Source organism: Hippoglossus hippoglossus, chromosome 4 (assembly GCF_009819705.1).
Source record: "Hippoglossus hippoglossus isolate fHipHip1 chromosome 4, fHipHip1.pri, whole genome shotgun sequence".
In the NCBI taxonomy this organism is placed as follows: domain Eukaryota; kingdom Metazoa; phylum Chordata; class Actinopteri; order Pleuronectiformes; family Pleuronectidae; genus Hippoglossus; species Hippoglossus hippoglossus.
In genome coordinates this window covers 5414697-5437321 of record NC_047154.1, presented here as the reverse complement: position 1 = coordinate 5437321, position 22625 = coordinate 5414697, and the positions used below count along the sequence as shown (strand labels likewise).

At 42.6% G+C, this 22625-nt stretch overlaps 1 protein-coding gene across 7 annotated transcripts in view; it reads right to left on the bottom strand.

Annotated features, from left to right (window-relative positions):
- Positions 1 to 130: 130 nt before the first annotated feature.
- The window catches only part of tp63 (tumor protein p63), a 33463-nt gene continuing 10968 nt past the window's right edge, over positions 131 to 22625 (bottom strand). For 3 of the 7 annotated variants that reach the window (XM_034582783.1, XM_034582787.1, XM_034582786.1), the window contains exons 4-14: positions 14455 to 14712; positions 7419 to 7605; positions 7203 to 7318; positions 6775 to 6884; positions 6546 to 6682; positions 6262 to 6344; positions 6050 to 6174; positions 3395 to 3540; positions 2888 to 3035; positions 1724 to 1817; positions 131 to 1627 (exon numbers count right to left, since the gene is read on the bottom strand). In XM_034582783.1, the coding sequence (XP_034438674.1) occupies positions 1331 to 1627; positions 1724 to 1817; positions 2888 to 3035; positions 3395 to 3540; positions 6050 to 6174; positions 6262 to 6344; positions 6546 to 6682; positions 6775 to 6884; positions 7203 to 7318; positions 7419 to 7605; positions 14455 to 14712 (1701 nt within the window). In that variant the 3' untranslated portion in view covers positions 131 to 1330. Of the gene's footprint in view, positions 1628 to 1723; positions 1818 to 2887; positions 3036 to 3394; positions 3541 to 6049; positions 6175 to 6261; positions 6345 to 6545; positions 6683 to 6774; positions 6885 to 7202; positions 7319 to 7418; positions 7606 to 14454; positions 14713 to 19397; positions 19576 to 22625 lie in introns of those variants that run through there. The other 4 variants (XM_034582788.1, XM_034582789.1, XM_034582785.1 and 1 more) reach the window with 4 other exon arrangements.

Sequence of the window (22625 nt, the reverse complement as noted above, 5' to 3'; positions counted from 1 at the left end):
AAGAGTTGCGATTTCCAATCAACTGATCATTTCATATATATGTCAGTGAGTGTAATGAGACGTAGGCTGGTGTGGTCTGTATGTGAAATAATGAAATGCCACACTCTCAATGACAGGACACAAAGAAGCATTAAAATGCAATACAGCAAGTATGGATATTTATTTCAGATTTATATCAAAATACCCTCAGTATATTGCAACATATTTACAATACATTGTACAAAAATATGAAAATGCAAATGCTCGATTCTTGAAACCATGTTGAAAATCGGCTGCGAGCTAATTCAGGCTACACGCATACAGTACGCACCCGTCAGAACTCATACAAACATTGTCCTCACCGATGAAGCTTCCAGGCAATATTCACATCAGTATGCTTTTTTCCACGATGAAAACCATGTCATTTTCTTTAGGGAGACTTTCATAAAAGAACTATACAAATTTATATACATTTATATCATAGGTTTTGGCCAGTTATAAAATGAAGTAAACCTCAACCAAAACATGGTTTATGAATAAAAAAGAAAATACTTGTGCTAGGCACCCGCTGCAAGAAACAAAGGTCTGCTCTTTATCACTTAACCACTTTTGCACAGCAGTAAAACAAGAAACAAACAGTCAGTCATAGTATCAACGTACTGTAAAACACTGGGTCAAGAGCATTAGGCCTATATATGGCTACATCAAATGAACGACCATCTGTCACTTAAGCACACACACTTCACAACCTGACACAGCAAGGTGATGCATTGGTCTCACAACAGACATAAGAAAAGCAAAATAAAGAAGCTACAGTAGAAAACAGATTGCCCATCAACTGACATAATACTTCTGACAGGAAATGTTTGAAATGTTTACAATCAATGCTGACTTCTGCCACACATGAAAACCAGTGTACTCGACTAACTCGTACAGCCATATGTGAAAACTTTAAAAGTATGACAGAGTAAAATACACGTTTGCTACGGCCCATAGCAGAAATACAAGCCCTAATAAGCCCTTTAATGCAACGTTTGTTTCCAGTCATGCTTTAACATGGGAATGAATCACGGACACTTAACACAAGCTCAAAGCAATCATCTTGAAATCCTCAGCGTTTCCTAAGTGCTCTCAAGAGATCAGAACATAATAAAATGCACCTTTGCTCGACACCATTCTTTTCTGCGACTACGAGAACCAGAACAACAATGAAAATAAGTGCATCTCGATGTGAATATGTATTTTGTTCTCAGCAGTATTTGCACTGATACCAGGTTTTTCAAATGAAATGTTCCAACAACAGGCGCGAGGTGAGATTTTGGGGGGAATTGAGAACAGGACGCGGGTCGCCTCACTCGCCCTCCTCCTTGATGCGCTGCTGTTTGTTGCGGCGAGAATCCAGGTCGAAGGAAAAGTCAGACCACTCATCGCGCGGTGGGAAGGAGATGGTCTGGCGCAGAGTGAAGCGCACTGCGTCAATGACGCGCTCGCCCCGGGCCTCGGAGGAGCCCATGCTGACGGAGGAGGCCCCGCTGGTGGTGCGCACTATGTGGGGAGGTGGGGAAAAATCCATGGCCTGTCGGTGCTCCATGATGCCCTTCCAGATGATGTGCTGGAACTCCACAGGGATCTTCATCCTGGACAGGTCCTAATGTCATTACACAGGGAGCGTTAGTATGCGCAGGGGGAGCCACTCTTCTCTCTAACCCATCAAATGACTGGTGTTGGATAGGCAAGGGCTCACCTCCATGTTATAGTTCTCAATCTGGTAGATGTTGGTTAGGCCTTGTGCTGTGAAGTAGTCCAAGCAGCCTGCGCAGCCCAGCCGTATAAGGAAGCTGTGAGAGGAAGAGAGCTTTTTAAATATATATGCAAGTTACTTTACAGCCCACACTGACACTAGATATCTGCACTTGTCAAACAATTATACCTTTTTGAATTGTAAGAACGGGCAAATAAAACAAATGGCTATAAAAGATACAGTGAGAACTATTCTTAAGGTCTTTGCACACCAAGTCTGTATTTAGTGACGAGTTTCAGAGTCAGTGGGTCAATGTGAGGTTGTCTTTATTTATTTTCAAATGTGCAACAATTTTGGAAAACAAATAAGGACTTTGTGTGCAAACCAAATCTTATCTTAAAGATAAGAGCATGAAGAAAGTCCTTCAGACATAATTCTGACTTCCTGCATGTATTTTATTTTCAGTTGAGGCACACTTAACAATTAAATACATTCTTATTTGATTCATTGACTTTAGCTCATAATGAAAATACATTCAATGCACAAAATACATTCAATAATTAAATAAACATATGAGACATTATGAAATAAAAGTATAAAACAATCGGTTATTATAAATTACACAATGTTTTCTCATTGCTCCAGAGATTATTTTTTCTCAATTATAAAAACTTTCAAAATGTCCCTTTGAGGGGTGTTTTTATTTCATAATGGCATTTTCTCCCCACATGATTAACCATATTGCTGCTAACTGAAGCTGGGTCATTTTAATATTTAGCCAGTAGGTTTTGTAGCATGAGTGGGCTCAATAAGCTAAATAAAACGAGGTTAGTCAATGTGGCAGTGTATTTTTAATTTAGAGCAGCAGCAGCCTCTATTTGATTGAATCAGAATTACTTTGATGTTGTTTCTCTTGCTAACTACAGGTTGTTATAAAAGGCCGAGGACAGTGACTGGTGACACTGTCAGGACAAATGCCATTATGAAATAAAATAATAGAAAACAACTGATTGGTATATTTTACTCTATTCAGTCATTTTATTTATTTTATAATGTCTTATTTATTTAATATTGTACACTTTGGGCTTCCGTACGTTTGATGGTACATCCACCATTTTCAAAGTGAGAAAAGCAGTGATTGTTTTCCACTGTGGTTTATTGAGGTACCTGGAGATGCTGCTGTCCATGGGGTATGGAGGAGGGGGGGTACAGTGGGAGGAAGGCACCAGGGGGAGCTGTTGCTGCAGTGCATGTGTGGGGCTCAGTGAACTCATGTCAGCGTTCATGGGGATGTGATTGCCCATCATGGGAGTCACTGCAGAGACAAAAGCAGCTACTGTGAGCTTTCTCTTACTGCTCTGAGATCTGTAGATTATGTCACATCAACTCGAAACACATCGGCCCGACTGTCGACGTGACACATGATGCATCACAACAGGTCCTGCAGGGAGAGTCTCACAGGGATCACATTCTTTTTAAGGGGGGAATCTTTCTAGTGGTGTGTGTGTGTGCTTGTATTTGGGGGGGGGGGGTGTATTCAAGTCCCCTCCTGCTTTGCCTGGACACGCTGTCCTTATAGAGATACAATGAGCCCAGGAGGGACAGGACGACCGCAGGGGTCGAGGGGGGTACGGCCTGAGACAGACAGGAAGAGGAACAAAGGGCCACACTTACTGTCAGTCAGGCCTCCAGACATGCTGGATGGGGTGAGTGTGTTACGCTGCTGCGGGTTGATGAGCTGGCTGACAGAGGGCAGCTTGTTGACTTTTCCGTGAGTAGGGGAGCTGGAGCCGTAGGAGGGCTGAGACTGCATCGAGGTCCTGGGCAGGAGAGAGGAGGTTATAGGCCGTTACCATCATCATCTCTCAACAGCGCTCAGCCACATACACTTGCCTGGTTTGTATTGGATTGACTAAAGTGAAAAAAGCTCCAAACTTAATTGATAATCGTTCTGATAATATAATATCGTACCAAATGTCTGTTCTTGACCCTTAGAGGGTGTTTCATCCTCTTTAATGAAATATTAGAGTAGTAAAAGAAAAGGGCAGAGGTCAAACAAAAAAAAGCCTTTTATTTATTTTATGTTGATGGACAAACGTACAGCAGCCACAAAAATAAAATGATCTGTTTCAAACAGAATGGTCACACCTGCTCTGTACATGACAAAGTCAAGTTAAAGAAGGTTAAAAACAAACACACCAACTGTCCTGCAGTGACTTTATAAAACATGACCAGCATCAGCAAAACAATTCTCAACAATAAAGTCTCTTCCCCCCAAAGACGGATCTAGTGAGTCCAGCTCTCATTCAGTCTCACAAACTCTTAAGTGGAGTTATAGAAAACAAACAGGTTTGGTTCCTGCTCAACTTCCGCCAGAATAAAAGGCTATCAATGGGACGAACAGACAGACTCTATGCGACAGATACTGTACATGATAAACAGAGATGATCAGACAGAGGAGAAATGTCCTTTGTATGGCCAAAAATAATGCATGCAAAAAATAATCTATGAATTTTGAAAAAACGTCAGTAGGGCCATTAGCTACGAGTGGATAAACAAAGAATAACTGTGTCCAGTATGTAGGGCTGTACAGTCTCCACTGGCTGAACAGGAGATGTGCTTCTCCATGATGTTGCAGCAGCAGCAACAAAGAAAGTTTCAGTGTCACATTCTCAGTGCAGAATCACCAGGAAAGGCAGAAAATGAGCAGATGTGAAAAATCAAAGTTGATAAAATGGAGACAGAGAGGAAGGAGGTCCGAGTATCAGGGAGGAGGAGGAGGAGGAGGAGGAAGAGGAATGTGGGGCGGTTTCAGGAGGAGCTGCAGCGGCGCCTCTGCTCTCCTGCAGGTTCCAGGAGCTGGCTACCAAGACGGGTATTTATCAGACTGCAGGGGAGGAACCAGAAAGAAGAGAGAAGAGGAGAAATAAGGGCTCACGGATGGAGGAGAAGGAGATAGGAGTGAGTGACCCCAGGGAGGCCCAGAGGTTTGAGAGAAGTAGCCGCAGTAATATTAGTGGAGGAAAAAGAGAGACACACACAGAAGGAAGGGCACAGGGTCTTTATATCAGACAGCTGAAGTGTGATACAACCAGTGTCCAGAAGAGGGCACTATGGAGACACAGATCACAGCTGCTCACCACTGGAATGTGCAGTGATGTTATTTAGCATTTGCACAGCGGAGAGAAAGAACAGGTCTGAAACACTCGCTGTTGACAGAACCTTTTTCAAAGTCTGTCATGGAAACATTTTCAGAGTAAGAAATGACGGAAGAAACTAACAAGCTGTGAGTATTTTAAAGACGATAGGAAGAAAACAGGGGTAACATGCAAAGGTCTAAATATTTAAAAACACTCAGCAAATACACTAAATGAACTTCTATTTTGTCAAATGTCTGTAGACCGATTGAATATTAATACAATTTATATAACTACCTACATTTTAGTGCCTGTCACAAAGTAACAGGTTAGTCAGGAACAAACAAATGAAGTTAAAAAAACAACAAAAAAACAAACTATCTCACTTTGAGGCTTTCTGCCAGTGTCTTAATGGGAAACTGTAAGATAAGCAGTAATTATCACCACAGGCCTCTCAAACTATCGTTTACACCCATATCCTCGTTTTAGCTTAAAGTGAAATGGGTGTGGATCAGGAAAAGTGTGTGTGTGTGTGTGTGTGTGTGTGTGTGTGTGTGTGCGTGTGTGCGTGTGTGTGTGCATGTGAACATGTACGCCTGAGACAGTTTTAATTATGCTGAAGTGAATAGGAATAGATGAGGCCGAGGCACGGTTTTTGTTGGGTGCTGTTGTGCAAACCTGGCAGAGCACCCAAAGGCGTTACCACAAATCTTTGGAAGCTTCTCCTTAACAAAGCATAGCCAGGTACATTTGTCACGATTCTTCAGCTTTGGCTCATGTCCCATGAGAGAGCAGTACGGGGGAAAAACAGCTCTACTTGATATGAGTCTCACCCTTTAAACCTGCACCTTCTCACTAAACTCTCAAACACTGAATAACATCAATTTTAAGCAATTATTATCAGCTTAGTGCATAGTGCACAGTCTTTATCAGTGCAATCTGCTTTAGCAGCAGCAAGTCAGTCATGGTAAGTCTGTTAAATCACTGCAGTCCATTCAAAAGAAAAACTAATTCATACAAAGAAAACCACGCAATTTAGTCAGAATAAGAGAGTGCAGTGAAAAACACAGTGCCAGGGAACAAGTCCACTTGAATTCAAGGGTGAACCTCGTAACTAACGTAGGTCTGTCTCTCATCATATGGCTGAGAACAAAAGAGCATGACTTTATGAAGAATCTGTACTGGTACTCACTGTTTCTGGAGTAGGTTTTGCTGCTGCTGCCGGTATGATTCTATGGTGTGTTGTGGAAGAAACTGCATGAGCTCCAGAGACTCTTTGATTTTTACCAAAATCTCATAAATTTCACGGCCTTTAATCTGTCGAGAAAAAAAGAAAACGATGGTCAGTAATCAGGTTGGACTGGATCCCAACAACGCTTTGAACAACATCAAAATGACACTTACAGGCAAACAGAACACCTCCTCGTCTGTGGATCTTCTCTTCTTGATAGTAGACATCTGTATGCCGTGGGAAACCTGGCGGAAAGCTGAATAACAGAAGAGAGACGAGTGAGTACGACTACTGGGTGCTGGAAACTTCGCCTTAGCCAGAGCAGGAGGAAAACAAGCAGGAGAGCAGCAGAGAGTTTGGCAGCATTCCCTGAGAGCGGCTAAGGGTCCTCGACACTTGCAGCACGTCAGGTAATGGCAAAGTTAGTCAGCCCATCACCAGCCCCAGCGCTACTTACGGCGTTTCGTACCATCATTGCTCTTTGTGGCGTCTGTTACATGCTGCTTGCGGATGCTGTCCTCGTCTGCCTTGCGGTCTCTGCCCGGGCAGGCGCAGATCCTGGCCTCGAAGCACCGGCGGCCTAATACCTGACCGCTGGGAGAAGACGGGGACACACAACCGTCACAAAACGATCCACAACTTCACTGGAGGCATGAACTGAGGATGAGGATGACAATGTCTCTTACTCTCTGGTTTCCAGAGTGACAATGATGAGAATAGGGCGTCTGTTCATTCCACCCACGCAGCTCGAGTTGCACATGAAGTTGTACAAGATCGTGGTGAATTCTGTTCCAACCTGAGGAGACAGGTGAAAGAAGGTGAGTGACAACACTTGGTGACACTGAAGAAAAAACTGGTTTGTCCAAGAAGCATTAAAATCCTGGTTTGATTTTCAATTGCACTTCTCCTGTGTTCATTCGTTTCTCTCAGGTTTCTGCAGAATAACAAGTTTTTCACTTTTTGGCTCTTTTCTTTTACTACATTTATATTTAAATCATCGCAGCTGCTGCGTATCAGGTGGACATGAGAGGCCGGGCTGTCACCAGCCTATCTGTCAGAGTCAGGCTGAGGTGGAGAGGTGTCACTGACAGGGCAGCATTGATAGACAGCTCACCTGGGGAGGTTCATAAGGAACTAATACACTCTGTCTTCCAGTGATGGTGTCCTCCAAGTACTGGGCATGGCTGTTTCCCTCCACGCGAATCAGATGGCTGGGAGGAGCGATCTGAGCTGGAAGCAACATGAGTCACGTCAATAAGTGTGGTCAACAAACGATGATTACTTACTATTAGAGTGAGAATTTTATTTGTAATAAATGAAAAGAACTGACCATCGTTGAACTCGCGGCTGAGCTCGTGGTTCGGGCAGCGCTTTACCACTTCGGTCACATGTTCGGCTTTCTTGTAAACAGGCATGGCTCTGATCACGGCACCCTGGGGTGGGTTGGTCAGGACTTTGATCTGAATGGGACATGTCTTGGCAATTTGGCAGTATAACTTCTTCAGTTCTGTTGAGTACTGAAGGGAAGACAAAAAAAAAACAAATGATTAGATAAAACATAAATCAACTGAAAAAAGGAAACAACAACGTAAATGTTTGGCTCAAAAACAACCTACACCTAATTCCTAAAAACAAACATCGATCCGGGTAACACCTGTTGCCTGGACTGTGCACTTCTGGTTTCCCCTGACGCAAAAGGGGTTATACACAAGACTATGTGATTACACACACACACACACACGCACACACACACACACACACACACACACACACACACACACAGGTACGTTTTGGTTGTAAGAGTCAAAGATGTCTCCCCCCTGGGACTTCCGAGGAGCGTCATAAAATGGACCCCTCCAGCAGCAATTAAACTGGGCCTGGCTTTCATCTTCAAGGGAGGAGTGCTCTGCTAAAGCATCTGATGGCCACTCATCACACACATCAGAGCGTCTGGTGAGCTAACACGGTTGAGCTCAGTTTTTCTCAAGAGGTGGGAAGACAATGACTCAGTTTTAGTCGTGGAGGATCCTTCTTTCAAAATGTGATGCTTGCTCACACACACTGGCTAACTTTCAAGTTTGTCAGCCAGGAGTCATGAATAATGGATGCACGTTGATCCCAGGCACAGTTAGGATTGATAACCAGCAAGTCATCAGAAAGACTGAATTGTTAGTAATAGGCATAACCCAACTGTGTAAACAAACCATTCAAACCAGTGCTGTGTAAGCAGAGCCTTAAATCCTCTGTGTGCAGGAGACAGTGGGTGAAGGGGAAAATTTCCCTGTCAGGTTCATTTCTGAGCGAAGAGAAGTGAACATTGTGAAAACCGCTTGGGGTTGTGTTCGAGAACAACGCAACGCAAAATTCCTCCCCAATTCAGTTTGGTTCCAGAGAAAGGGAGCCCGTCCCAGTACCTGTCTGTGCTGACTTTAAATGTTACTGAAGCTTGGCATGGACGTTTACTCTGCTCCCCAGGCACAGCCTTTCATCAGGACAAACCCCAAACAGCTCCCTCTCATCTCCCTCTGCTATAAACCCCATGACAAACTACACACATTACTGCTTTTCACCCAGAGGTGGGACCCACCAACACAGACAGGTTAATAATACTCAGCTTATCTACTGTCATTAAATATTAACTGTACATGCACAGGATGAACTGACATAAGATGACCACTGATAGAAAGTTGTAATAGTGTTCTATCAGTTAGTAAAGTTCAAAAGTATTTTGATTTGCCGTTTGTGCACAAATACATCTAGTTAACATGATATAGTGTCTGATGAGCACAGTTCAAGCTCTGGGACATGTGTGATGACAGACGTGACTCTTCCTTAAACTCAAAGCAGCTTTCCAAAAAGTCCTCTCAAAAAAAAAAAGTCTCAGGTGAATGTTTGCAGTTGCCCCTCGCTCCTAACCTGATACTCCCCGTACGCCTCTGTCAATCAGCTAAATGAGGTGGAGAAGCCAAGCAGAGAGACGAGGGGGGAAGAAAAAGAGAGAAAGAGGAAGAGAAAGAGAGCGGTGTAAAGGGTCAGTATGTAGACCTTCAAATAATTATAGGTTGTTGGTTTTTGTGTAGCTGAAGGCAAAAACTGCACAACTCTTAACACCAAGATCTAATCAGAGACGTTAGAGAGGCACACAACCAAAGTTGTGTTGATCATATCCTACTGGCACACAGACACACAGACACACACACACACACACACACACACACACACACACACACACACACACATACACACACACACACACACTGAAGAGAACCATCCCAGCCCTGCAGCTACAGATTTCGAGCACACAACTATGCGCTGCTGGAGCTATGTTTGCTCAGCAGTGAGAGCAGGAGCTGCTGCTGGCTGCTGAAAGCAGTGCCTGGCTAAAGCTAACACGGTTCAGGGTGGAGGACGCCCGGTTGACTGATGGGATTCAGTGGCTCACACAGGGTGCGGCGTTCAGGTGTTAACATGTAATTATGAGTCTTTCATTGGTCACAATGTGAATTACACAGCCAGGGAACACAGAGTGCACAATACAGAGCCGCTTAATCACAATCGTTTGAAAAAAACCTTTCCAAGTGTTCTTCTGGCACATGCAGAAGTGAGGCAGTAAAAATATAATGAATGAGCGGCAGAGGCTGTATTTACAAACACTACCAACTCTGGCTGCTGCTTACAGATCTCCTGGACAGAAAACATGAACAAAGGCTGGTTACTTCTGCAGTTTGTACACGGAAAATATAATAATCTTAGCACATGAAACGCACAATTTGTACTAATACTCGTACAGTGCTGCATGTGTGCAACTACTTTCTAACACTTGCAGCCCTTGAACGCACAAACTCACACTTCCCATGCAGTGCAGGTTGGGGCAGGCCCACAGCTGTGGCGTTCTTTTCTACCTGACAGGCGCTGCGGGCGCATGCAGAAGTCAAGTCCTGACAAACATCAGGCCTTAAACAAGCACTGTTTGGCGCCTCTGGTCTTGTCTTCTTCATACCAGACATGTCATGTCATGCCTGGAGCTTCTCCCCAACCTGTTTAATTCAACAATAATGCTAAGAAGTTTTTTTCCCCTCTCCTGTTTTCTCTGGAAAGAAAAAAACCATCTCTCAGCAGAAAAGGAATATGTGGTAAGTTAAAAGTTTTAAACGATAATCATCTCTCGCTCTCAAAAGAAATGTGTTGTAGTCACCGACTTTAATCTTGACCCTGCAATCTCAGTGACAACTGTCCCAAGGCAAACCTGTGCACTGACATGTAGCATCATGTTCATGTAGCTAGCGTAAAATATGTATGTCACTCTTGGGATTAGCCAATCGAATGGTTGTCTTCACCAGTGACTATAACTACAACTGAGTTCAGTGCATTAGAAACTGAAAATAAAAGCAAAGGTGGAGAGATAAGAATTTATGTTATGTTTCTTTCTTTCACTCACTTGATTCCAAACACTATGTTTTATGTATAAGCTTAAAGCTAAGTAATCGCACAGTGGTGCTTTCAGCAGACTTGGATGGATCGGATCCAGGAGAAGCTCATCTTCTCCTCATGACGAGTAGTTAAATTTTTTTAATATAGATATTTTTTAACTTATATGTTTTCTGCTAGGCGAATCACTGCTGCTGGTATCTCCACATGTTGTTGTTGATCTAAATTGTAGAGAATGGGCTTTCCCACAATAATTATGGAGAAATCCCATAGCCCATATCATAAAAACCTTTTGACTCTGCCCTTTTAAAAATTTCCCTTCTACCTTTTCCCATCTGTAGCTTACAGGGCTTGTGATGGGCGAGTCCTGACAAGCTTCTTGACACAAACAAGTCTCAGCCTCATCTTGTGAGGCGTGGGACGGGCCCACAGATGTTCCAGGGGCAAGCTGTGTCTTGCTGCCTTTCGCTAGAACACTCTTCTCTTTGAGCGTTCAAGGGCTCTCCTCCTCCTCCGGCGCAATGTGAGATGCAGCCATCAAGCTTAACTCTCTCAAAAAGACAGAGCCCACTCCAAGAGCACAGGGTTCAGGAAAGAGGCACACAGTATTTACACAAGTATTATCTACAGGCCCTCAATCCATTACTGTAATCCCCCGAGCTCTACAGCGTCCCACTGATCGCCCAAACCATGACATTCCTCTCCTTTGACTGCTATACGTGGTGGCAGGTAATACACATGGCAAACACAACCCATCTTTAGCTTCACAATAGTTGCATCAATTGCCAACAATGGCTGCCTCGTTTGTAACACTCGATGAATTTAGCAAGCTAAAGCAAAGAAGCTAAAAAACATCTAGAACCCGCAAATTCCTTTGACACGGTCGAGTGTTTTTCTCCGAGTGAATGATAAAGGATGGAACTCCATGGAAACTGCAGGAGTGCCAACAAGGAAACTGTTTAGGAGCAGTTCTGGGAAATGTTGAGGTGCATGTGTGCGTGTGTGTCACAGTCGTCCTAGACAGGAAGAGGTTAAGGTGTGGGTTAGGGATTAGGTGTGTCTCAATAAGAACAGTCATCAAAAAAGTCAGTACACAGTCCATTAAGTCCTGTGGAAGATCCCACAGGCCTTCAAAAGGGGGGCATTAGCAGATCTATGCACTGAGCAAAGCCGTGCCGGTGACATCTTCAGTGGCTCTCCGCCATCAGTCCGTCAGTCCAGCAGTCGAGCTATCGCACTGCGATTATGAGAGCTTTGAGACAGATCACCTGAGATCAGGTGAGGGAGCCTCCTTCAAGATGGGAACCAACACTGTAATCACCACTCTTTAGAATAGCTGCTGCCAACCACGGGGAAAATGACTCTCTCTGTTATGGAAAATCATCAGCAGAACAAAACAATGTTCAGCGAGCGAAAAGTCTCACAAATACTCTTTGGATTAGGTGACAGGGTTTTGTCGCTGGTGGACGATGCACTGACGTTTAACCTGACCATTAAATGTAAAAACATCTCTGAGAATGAGATTACAAAGAGACCATTTCTGTGGCTCATTCATTAACACAACAAAGTATCTTCATGTTAAGTGGTTTATTTTTTTAATTTCCATTTATAATCCTGCTAAGACAATAAAGTTTAGATGTGTTAAGAGCCTCCTAAAAACTAAGAGCAGGAGAAGGAATATACTTTATTTACCATTGTTAACAGATGATTTCTTTAAATTTGTATCTAATCCATATCATTATTTTATTGTTATATATTTAGTTTTTCCATCTTTAAAGATTATACGTCAAAGAAACAGAGGAAAGTGAATTATTTTTCACTTTATTCATTTTCAGGTATATAAATATATATAAATGTGAAAAATCGGAATGAGTAAAACCCAAATTCCCAATTTTTCCACATTTCCACATTTGACCTAAAAAAAACCCAGTGTTGCATCATGTGTTTTGACTGTGGGACACAAAGTCTGTTGCACTTCATGTGTCAATGATTGGGATGTGTCCTAAACCAGTGTGGCTCAGGCTCTGGGGCGTGCCTCTCACAAACCACACTCTTCAGCTCCTCACAGTTGCACATGAGACAAACACTTTTGTTTTTTGGACTGTGAAAATGAGAGGGATGAGTGAGGCAGTCTGGGAATTGGGTGAGTGTCAAAATCCCACACTCGGGGAGGAATAAGGTGAGATCGCCCAGCACTCCCTGAGTTCAGCCTGTTTACTTGGAAGACACAGTGCATTAAAGTCACTGCATTGAGCTCAGCAGGTTTTTCAACAGTTTCAACAGCAGTTGTGGGGTGTTATTTTTTTCTCTCTCACACTAATGATAGGCCTTTTTAATCACCATTTCCCCTTGAAAATGTCTAATCCGAAGTTACCACTTGGAAATAATTTGCTGTATTGCAGGACCATGACGTTATCAACACTCCACATGTAGCCCAAGACGCCCCGAAATGTTAACATTCTGATTCTATCCTGTCCAGAAACCAATGTAAAAAACAAAAAGTGTCACCGATGTCGTCCACAAGGGTGCATTCGATCCCCTGGACTTGTGGAGCTGTCGCAGTGATTGCACCGAGCGGTGTACATCAGACACTTAACCAAGCAAGCGTTGCTCTGATGCAACAGCTGTCCATCAGCCATGTCATGCCTAATGACAGAGCAGGAGGAGCTGGTTGTGTGAGTTTATGGAGCATCACATGGTGATATCTGCAGCCTGCACAGGGCATCACCACACCTGGACCAACTGTTCAGTCTGTTTACCTCTGTCATCAACAAAGTACCAGTGAACTTTGCTGAAGTTGTGTGTAAACTGGGATTTGAACATGATCAGAACATGGTCAGTAAACATGAGGAATTTGTAAGAACAGAGAATCATTTGTACAGCTAGAATTACATTTAAAAGCTTTGATTAATGTCTCTGACAGTAACAGCCTAGTAATGGGATGATGCCCTTCAGTCTTTATTCTTTCAGCAAGTGAAGTGTAAAGTCTGAGCCTTTGCGAGAAATACCTGTGAATTAGTCATGATTTGAAGCTATACATCTCAAGTGGCATTCTCCCCTGCGAGATGTGCTTGTGCAGTGAGGGATTTTCAGATGATGTGCACCTAAATCTGCCTTGAGCAAAGATTGTCAGATAAGGAGTTCAACAGTAAAAGTGTCTCTTTATCATCTTGTCTGAATAATCACTCCTCTTCAAATGATGACGCGCTATGATGACAGCTAGAACATTAATATGTGGTTCTATAGTTACAATGACGAGCATATTCCTGCTGTATGACACACAAAACTTTATAAAACTCATTTGCCATATAAGTATATTTAGATTCATCAGGAAACAGTAATGTACAATCACAACACCAGAAAAACAAATGCTTGAATGTCCACTCAGAGGATATCGTGATTGATAACTTACCTGACAGTCTGAATTTGTCCCATAGAGACACAAATGTGTGGTCTTCACTAATAGATGTTGTAAGACCGCGATGTTCTTTTTGGCTTTTCTTTGCTTTTCTTGCTAAACTTCCATTTTAAATTAGACGGGAAGCTTGACACCACTCTTATGTCGGTTTGGTTCAGAACCGACAAACAAGATATGTCCTGTGAATTAGTGAACTTGTGAGATGCTGATAGGTGGGTTTACCTTTGCACAGAGCCAGACTAGCTCCCTCCCTGTTGCCAGGCTTTACATTAATTAAGCTTACTAGCTATTGACTGCAGTTTCATATTTCATGGACCAATACTGACTCAGCACATACGTGGACACTGATTCATGTAAGTGTAAGTGTAGAGAACTGATGGAACATTTCAGGAAGACAAATGAAAAATACTTTCTATGAAAAATATTTGTGTTACAAAGAATAGCTCAGAGCTGGGGTTGGTTAGGGTTAGGGTTAGCCCGTCACTAACTACTTTGACAAATGTAGCAGAAAGTGTCTTACCGTCCAGGTGGCAGACTTTGCCGTACTAGACTGCTGGAAGGACACATCAAAAGTGTGAGGGCCAGCGTAATCTGTGTTGGATGGGATTGCCGGTGAGGGAGACAGGGCGTCGAAGGTGGAGCTGGGCTGGGCGTAGGGTGATGGGGCTGTCACGTTGTTCTGTGCATGGTCGTTGTTGTAGGGGCTGGTGGAGGTTGAGCCGCCGTTCTGGATGCTCTGATCCATGCTGTTCAGGAGCCCCAGGTTTGTGTACTGCGACTGGAGACAAAATGGAGGGGAGGGGAGAGGGGAAAACAGTGTTTTCACTAAAGAAGAATTTCAAGGACTTTAGACAAAGCACAATCTAAAATAAAAATACGTGAAACATGGATATGTAAGAACCAACTACGTCTGACCTGTCACTTGTTATGTTCAACTACATAAACATTGTGAACCTGACAAAATCTGGTGATATATTTTTATGTTGCATAAATCACTAAAGAACACACGGTTTGAGGTAAGAAAGAAACATGGTGAAGCTGGTGACGGCTCATAAAATATGAAGACATTATGCACTAGGAAGTTGAGATCTTGTTTCAAAAGAAAAAAAATCACGGCAAAGCAGAGCAACACAAACCATCTTTTGTGGTGTTGTGTTAGTGGCTTTGCTCCTTCCTGAACCCACATGCTATTACATCTGCCATAATTGGCCTTAGAAATGTCTATATACCGTAAAAATACAATAAACTCTATGTCACTAATTACCATCAGGCCATGCTTGTTTTTGATCAATGCCCTGCTACTTCTTCTCCTGATCCCCTTTCCACAGTCTGAACAATTCAGACGGGAGGAATGGAATTAAAATGTCTGCCTTTTAACAGGAAGGGAAATATACGCCTGGGTCGTAGCCAGTCCCTTCCTGCTTGCTCTGCTTGCCATTCACCCCATTCCTTTCCATTTATAAATGGCACATTCCTGGACGAGGTGCCATCACCCTTGCTCTTCAGACAGCCATTAATCTCTCCAGGGCCTCTTGTTTATTTCAAGCACGGCCGCCCACAGCTGTCCAGCTCACACCCACTGCACTGCCAGGTGTTAGCGGTGAGCCAGATGACCAACAAAACACTGATGAGTTAGACTATATAACTATTAATCTCAAGCTAGTGACTCGTGGAGCAATGTTGCTGCTTTATTACACACAAATCAACAAACAGTCAGACTCGTATAGTCAGACAGACACACCTGAGAGAGGTCATTCGAGTCAACCGCAGCATACTTGTAACAGCGCCAGAGGGTAGCTCGCTGTTTGGGTGAGGGTCACTGTGTGTGCGGTGCAAAGCTGCTTAACCCTGCCCTCCCCCCCGCAAACAATGACACCAGAGCTTATAAGAGCTTGTCTGGACAACAATTGCAGTGGGCATGCAGGTGTTAGGAGACAAGTGTTTTGTGAATGGAACACACACAATAAAAAAGAAAGAACTCCTATCTGGTGGAAATCCTGCAGCCTCTAGCAGAGAGAGGCTTCCCCGACACACACTTCCTTACAATGGGCTAATTACACATATGAATTATAAAGGGTTAAAGTCAATGGGCTGAGGATTGCCCAGGTGCATCTGAACTCAGACCAGTAAAAATGGGGATGGTCCAACCTTTTGTGACTAACAACAACAGAAGCTTTTTAGTTACATGATATATTTTTTAGCCTACATTAGTGTGAAGGAAACTGTCCTTTGTTCTGCACTGACACCGTTTTCTGTTTACACAGTAGTTTCCCGTAAGCAAGGAGTCAGTGATCATGATCATTCTTTAGAACTATGGTGCAATACACTGCTGTTGCGTTGAGGTGCTCAGCCATTCAGAGATGATGCAGGCTCCTCTGGTAGCCGATGCTGGCAGCTGCAAAGGTTAATGTGACAGGCACCAATTATCGATGTCAAATTATTATCCTAAAGAAAAGGTGGATGCTGGCCAGGGACCAAACATAGATAAAAGCACGGACATAAAGCAGAATACCTGACATAGAATACTTAACATGAAACACAGGGCCCAGGATAATGTGTCTCATGGTCTAAATAAATATAAGGATCAAAGATGAGGAATGAGGATAAAGCCATAATTGACCAGATAGTGAGGCCCAGAGAGGCAGAGTCTCACCTAAACTCATCATGGTTTAATGTTTAATTGACTGGAAGTGGGCTATAAGCTTTGAAAAAGATTGTGCAGGGGAGTTTCAGGCCTTCTCCTCGTTTCCTTTAATCAGATCTTATTCCACTATAATACAGCAACCATTTAATAACCACTTTAGCTGCTCTTAAAAATTCCTTCTGTTTATAGCCGACGCTGTGTTTAGGCCTTTGGGATGTCAGGCTCCTAAGCAGGAGCACGATAAATCAGCAGCCTTGTCAGCCTCAGCAGCCTTTAATAATGTTTTTGAAGGTTGTTCTGTCTGTTTGAGGCCTTCAGTGTCTTTGTCTGAGAAAAAACCTGGAGTAAGCACTTCAGCCCAAAAGGAAAAGGAGCCTGGTGACCTTCAGGGTGAAGGCCTGTTCATTACAATGTAGGAATCTGAATTATCCAGATCACATATCGGGCATATTTCAAATATACATGACAGTGCTAATTTAAAACTTACTGCTAATGCCAACACAGCGGCATTCGGTATGGCATACTAACACATTCAAATTATTCCTTGACTTGTATTTATCAAGATGTCAATGACCACATGAATGCATTAAAAGCTTTGAGCATTCAGTATCTTATTTGTTCGTCTTATCTGACTCGAGGCAAATCATGTTCATCTTCAGCTTTTTAATTTCTGCTCCCTCCCTGTCAGTACATTAATGTCTGTGAAAGTCCAAAGGTTGTGATTATTGTTCATTGATGTGTTAAAGTATCAACAGTAGTGGTGTCACAAAACAGCAGAGATTACGTGATCCAACACTGCAAGCAGAACATCTATCAGCAGAGCACCATGGAAACCAAACAGTTACATAAACTAAAGTTTTGCCTCATACTGGACTGCTAGAAAAGATAAAACTATATAATTTTACATCTTTAACATAAAATACACAATGTCTCCAGTTGCTGCTGCTATGGTCACAAAGTGTAAGCACTGATAAAGCTTGAACGACCAATAGATGACAGGAACCAGAGCAGACCTGGCCTGAGGGGAAATTACTCCCATTCCAGACTCTCTGCTGACCTGCTCCATCTACCTAGGGCCAGTATATAAGAGCATCTTGGGGACGGTGATGAGTGACCACAGGGGAGGGAGGCATTAAAGGCTCACCATGGGTTGGGGGTTGAGGTGGGGCTGGGTGGGGGTCTATCTATTCCTTTTACCTGCTGGGGTGGGCAGAGAAGGTGATTGTATCTACATCAACACACCATTAAAGCAATTACAACCCTGGACTAAACAGCAGCGCCTGGTCGGCCACATTCTAATGGCTGCAGCGGCTCCCTTGAGACTGGGGGTGGGGGAGGGGGAACCTGATACCTCACACACTGGGGGGATTGAGCCGGACACCACTTAAAGACCCCCTGCTCAACAACTTAAAAGACAGTGACCCGACACACCTGCTATCTGCAACCTGCAATCTGAGAATCCGTCACCGCTCACTTGCTCGTTGTTAAGTTTTAGTTAAGGATTTGGTTGGTAACAGAAAAAACACAAACCTGTAGTTCAGTGAAAAAAAAACATGACAAAGGAAAATGATGGCTGAGACATAAAACTGATGATAACAATCCTCAAACTACAGCAAATATTTCATGTATTTCATACAGATTCGATTAGTCAAACAAATTTAGCTGTTTTTAAGCAAACACGCCTTAAAGGTGAACTCCGCTTGCAATTGTAACAACAGTTACATTTACTTGCTGTGAAACCATACACTTTTACAAAGTTAGAATAATGCAATGATGTGGAATTTAATACTAAAAAAGGAGCTGAAAATAACTTCAGTACAAACTCCTTTTAATATTTAATTCACTTTAAAACAACCTGTCAGTGTTTACCATCGAGCTCTGCAAACACAGATCCATCAGTCAGGATGCTTACGCTTTCATAGTGAAAAATGGGAATCAGTCTTCTGATTGTTTTTTCAAACTAAGTTTTTTAAAATGATGATTAATTAATTAAAAATCAAGACTTGTGTTTTGTTGAAAGAGCAGAAGAACATTTCACGAAAATGTCAGACTCACAAAGAAAAAATGACAAACACTGATCCCGTGATTGTCCTGCTCTCCAAATTTTTAATTTAAAAAAGCTCACCAGAGTATCAGAGTACTTTCTAATCATTGAAATGATTTACATGATGGTATTTGCCTATTTAATGTTCCTTTCTTTGTATTTTCCAGAGCTTTTCCATGAAAGATTCCTTGCAGAGAACAGATATTTATCATCGCAGAAAATCAAAACGCTTCAAAACTTTTTGGAAGTCAGATTTTCTCCCACATTAAAACACTTCATCAACAACAAACAGACTGAAAGTAAAAATGTTAATCACATGGACTGAATAATGGATCTCCCAGTCAGACAGTTGAGATTTTACAAGGATATTTTCAAAAATCCTCCAGGTGTTTACATTCCCGAGAGCCACACACGCACACAGATGTGCACGCAAACACACACAATCAAATGCAAAATCCTTGTACCCGCTTCAAAATCTTCTACGTAATTCTTACTGTATTCAAAAAAGCTGCTTGAATTTTAGTGTATCCATATATTTATGTTTTACGTAATCAGAATTACATTTTTCGGTTACACTCAAAACATTCCTGTGTCAGGAAACAAATTATACACATGTATCCAAGATTTTGGATCATTAGGAACACTGACATTAAATTGTAATCCCAAAGCGTGAGGCATTTTATTCCTGTTTCACACGTCTTTCTCGCCCGGAAACCCACTAAAGGAATGGGAGTGAGGGCTGAGGCCCCATAAGCAGCTCCTCCGCTGATCTTACCTCACTGTAGGATGTAGCGGTCCCTGTCTCCAGGTACAACATGTTGGCGCTGAGATTGAGCAGAGCTGCCGCTGTTTGCTCCACTGGCTCCAGGATTCCACAAATCTCTTTTCCTCACTCTGAATGAGTGATGTGAACTACAGATGCAGAGTGGACAAGCAGAAGCTTCTATAGGAATCTATGGGAAGCTGATATATACCTGGAAGAGAGGGGAGGGGTCTAAGAAGCTACCTGTTCAATAGGAGAGTCCACACCCATCTCCTGAGGAACAGCTCCTATGAAGCTCTGCAGACATCCTTTAAGGCGAGTTGTGAATTAATTAATCAACTTGGAAGCTTTGCTCAAGATCAACCTTAACAAAAATAATGAATGCTTCCATCGTATGCATGCATTTCAGTTATTTTTTCCGGTTCTTAACAGTTGAAAATAAGACAATCCATGTAAAGTGTAAGATCTCATTTAAATTAAGCTGTTCAAAAAACATTGATCGCATCCACATGGGTGGATGATATCAAAATCATTTTCTAAAGCGACAAATTCTACCAACTAAAAAGATTGAGAAAATATAAATGAACACAGAGAAAAATCCCGAGACCTGTGATCCTCACAGCGAGAACTGTGGTGCTGTGCTGGGAGAGTATCAGCTACACATGTAGTAGCCAATTAGCATAAGAATGGCTCCCCTCTGCATCGTCAAGCAATCTTAATGCAGAGCCCCCCAGAAAAACAATGTGACTCCTGTAGATTGCTTGTATCTATCAGAGATGACTGATGTAGATCTGTTTTGGAAACATGCAGTGTGTCTCAGGTGGCAGCACGGACCAGCAGGCCCTTAGCACAGCTTCAATAGAACTACAAAAAATTCAGCCTCATATACCAGGTTTTAAATTTTGGCTGGAAAGCTGAAAACGTTACATGGAGGCCCAGGTGATTTTTGAGGGACTCCCCGACCTCAAAGAACAATTGATTAAATAAGCAAAATAAAAAAAATCTGGTTTGTACATGAATCATTTGAGACTGAAAGTAGACTTGATTTTCTTTAATGATCTAAAAGAAATATGGAGTGAAAATGCAAATATAAACATGAGTAGATTGTGCTGGCTGGTCTGCTACATGACACGTGAGGTCACTGGTCAACAGGGCGCAAGTAATGTCTCTTACTGCAGAGCCAAGGGGCTTAAAACTTTTGCCCTGTGGTCAGAATGATTTGAAAGCTGTCTGAAATCTTACGCACAACTATGAACTGAAGGCAGTGTCTCCAATCACCAACCACACCCGGGCCAGGCCCCGGGGCCACAGGTCAGCCTGTCACAAAAGGCAAATCAACACTTTAAAGAGTCCAACCCAGGGGCCTCCCAGCGTAGCCAGGCCTCAGTGAAGACCCGGCCAAACCTTTTGAGGGTAACAATTAGTTTAGCTAAACAAACTTCTAATTATGGTAAAACAACATTGGCATCTGAAAAGAAGTTAGAGTACTCAGTGTTGGGGTGAGGCTGAAGTAAACTATAGCACAGCCATTGTAATTAAGCAGGATAGGATTGACATATGACTTTATACTCAACTGACAGTTTATTAAATGCACCTAGCTAAAAGTAAATCAGCCTAACAAATGTCTTTGATTCAGAGAGGTTCTTGTGTTGCTGTAGAACTGCACTGCATTATAACGAGAGGTGTTTCTGTTATTCAACCTGGGGGTGGACACAATAATAGAAACACCTTTTCATAAAATGCAAAACAATTCAATCTCTCCAAAAACTGCAGCTCCAGAACAACCATTGGATTAAATCAACATCAGTCTCGACAAAAGCTGAAAAGCTTCATGAAGGGAGGATTTATTGTATTAGTCTGCATTAGATTGAGTTATAGATAAAGTGCCAACTGAATGAAATGTAACTAAAGCTGTTTTCAGACATTAAGTTTGCCTTTCACATATGAACACGGTAGCAGAAGACTCCTCTCAGATGCGTTCACAACAACACAGATTAATTCAGAGCTTTCAGGTGAGAAGTGGTGCAGCATGCGGGCGGCAGGACGTAATGTATTCATTTTGCTTCTTCATTGTTTCAGTTTTGCGTCCATCTCGTGCAGAAACGTCATCAACATTCCCATTCGGTCACGGTGAATCCTCTGGAGAATCTCATAGAAGGTGACACAGACATTCGCGTTCTCACATACAACCACTCCGGATAATTTCAAGAGATTTCAGAGTTCAGTGTAGGTCTCAGCAGCTGCAATAAACTGCAATGGGCTTGTAAATCAATCAGCACATACCTTAAAACTTTTTAAATTGCATACCTTTCTTTCATAATTGAATTTAGACCAATATTGAAACCAATCTAACACAACACGTGCATGGTGAAAAAAAGGATTCACAGGTTAGGATTACAATTTAAGACCCTCAAATCAAATTCACTGGTCACTCATTGTCCTGCCATCCTAACCCATTTACTGGGAGAGAGTAGGAACATCTAACTGCATCAGTTCAAATGTTACAGCGGTGAGAAGCTAAACTGAGTCAGACCAGGCAGCAGCTAAAGAACTGCAGATCCAGGGGCTCAGACAAAAGAGGCTTTACTGAAGTTTTTCCCTTTAAAGAGTCGGTTCCTTAAGTCAGCTAGATTAGTTTAGTATCAAGTATCAGGCTGCAGAGGCCAGGAAGGCACAGACACCTGCCCCGCAACCATCGTGGGCTCCCGTCCACACTGACAGACGCAGGCAGTCAATGGAGAGACAGAGAGCATCACTTGGGTGGCAAATCCTAAACACAATCAACTGCCACCAAATCCTGAAATACTATTGTTTAGAAGAAACTAACTTAAGCAGCTTCTGGTAAACCTGAATTTACCCCACTAGGCAATACGATTTCACAATTACAACTGCATAATAATTTAAATGGGACAGGCCAAACCAATTGCAGGTGTACAAGAGGAACTATAGGAGACTTATCAGCAACAACTTTACCACTATTCAACATTGGGTAGGTCCAACCCTAATTTACTGAATGGATTTTGTGTCTTTAGCGTTTTCCCACATAATTCATTCAATCTCTGGTGGTAGCAGTGGTGCAAGTGCACGTGCATACACATTGCTCTCTCACGTGCAACAGATTCCGAATGTAGAGATTTATACACAGAATAAAGAGTGAAAGACAAGCTCTCACATGAGAGAGAGAGTACTGCATTGATGCCACTGGAGGTTACGCATACAACTGCAGTTAAACTATGAGGT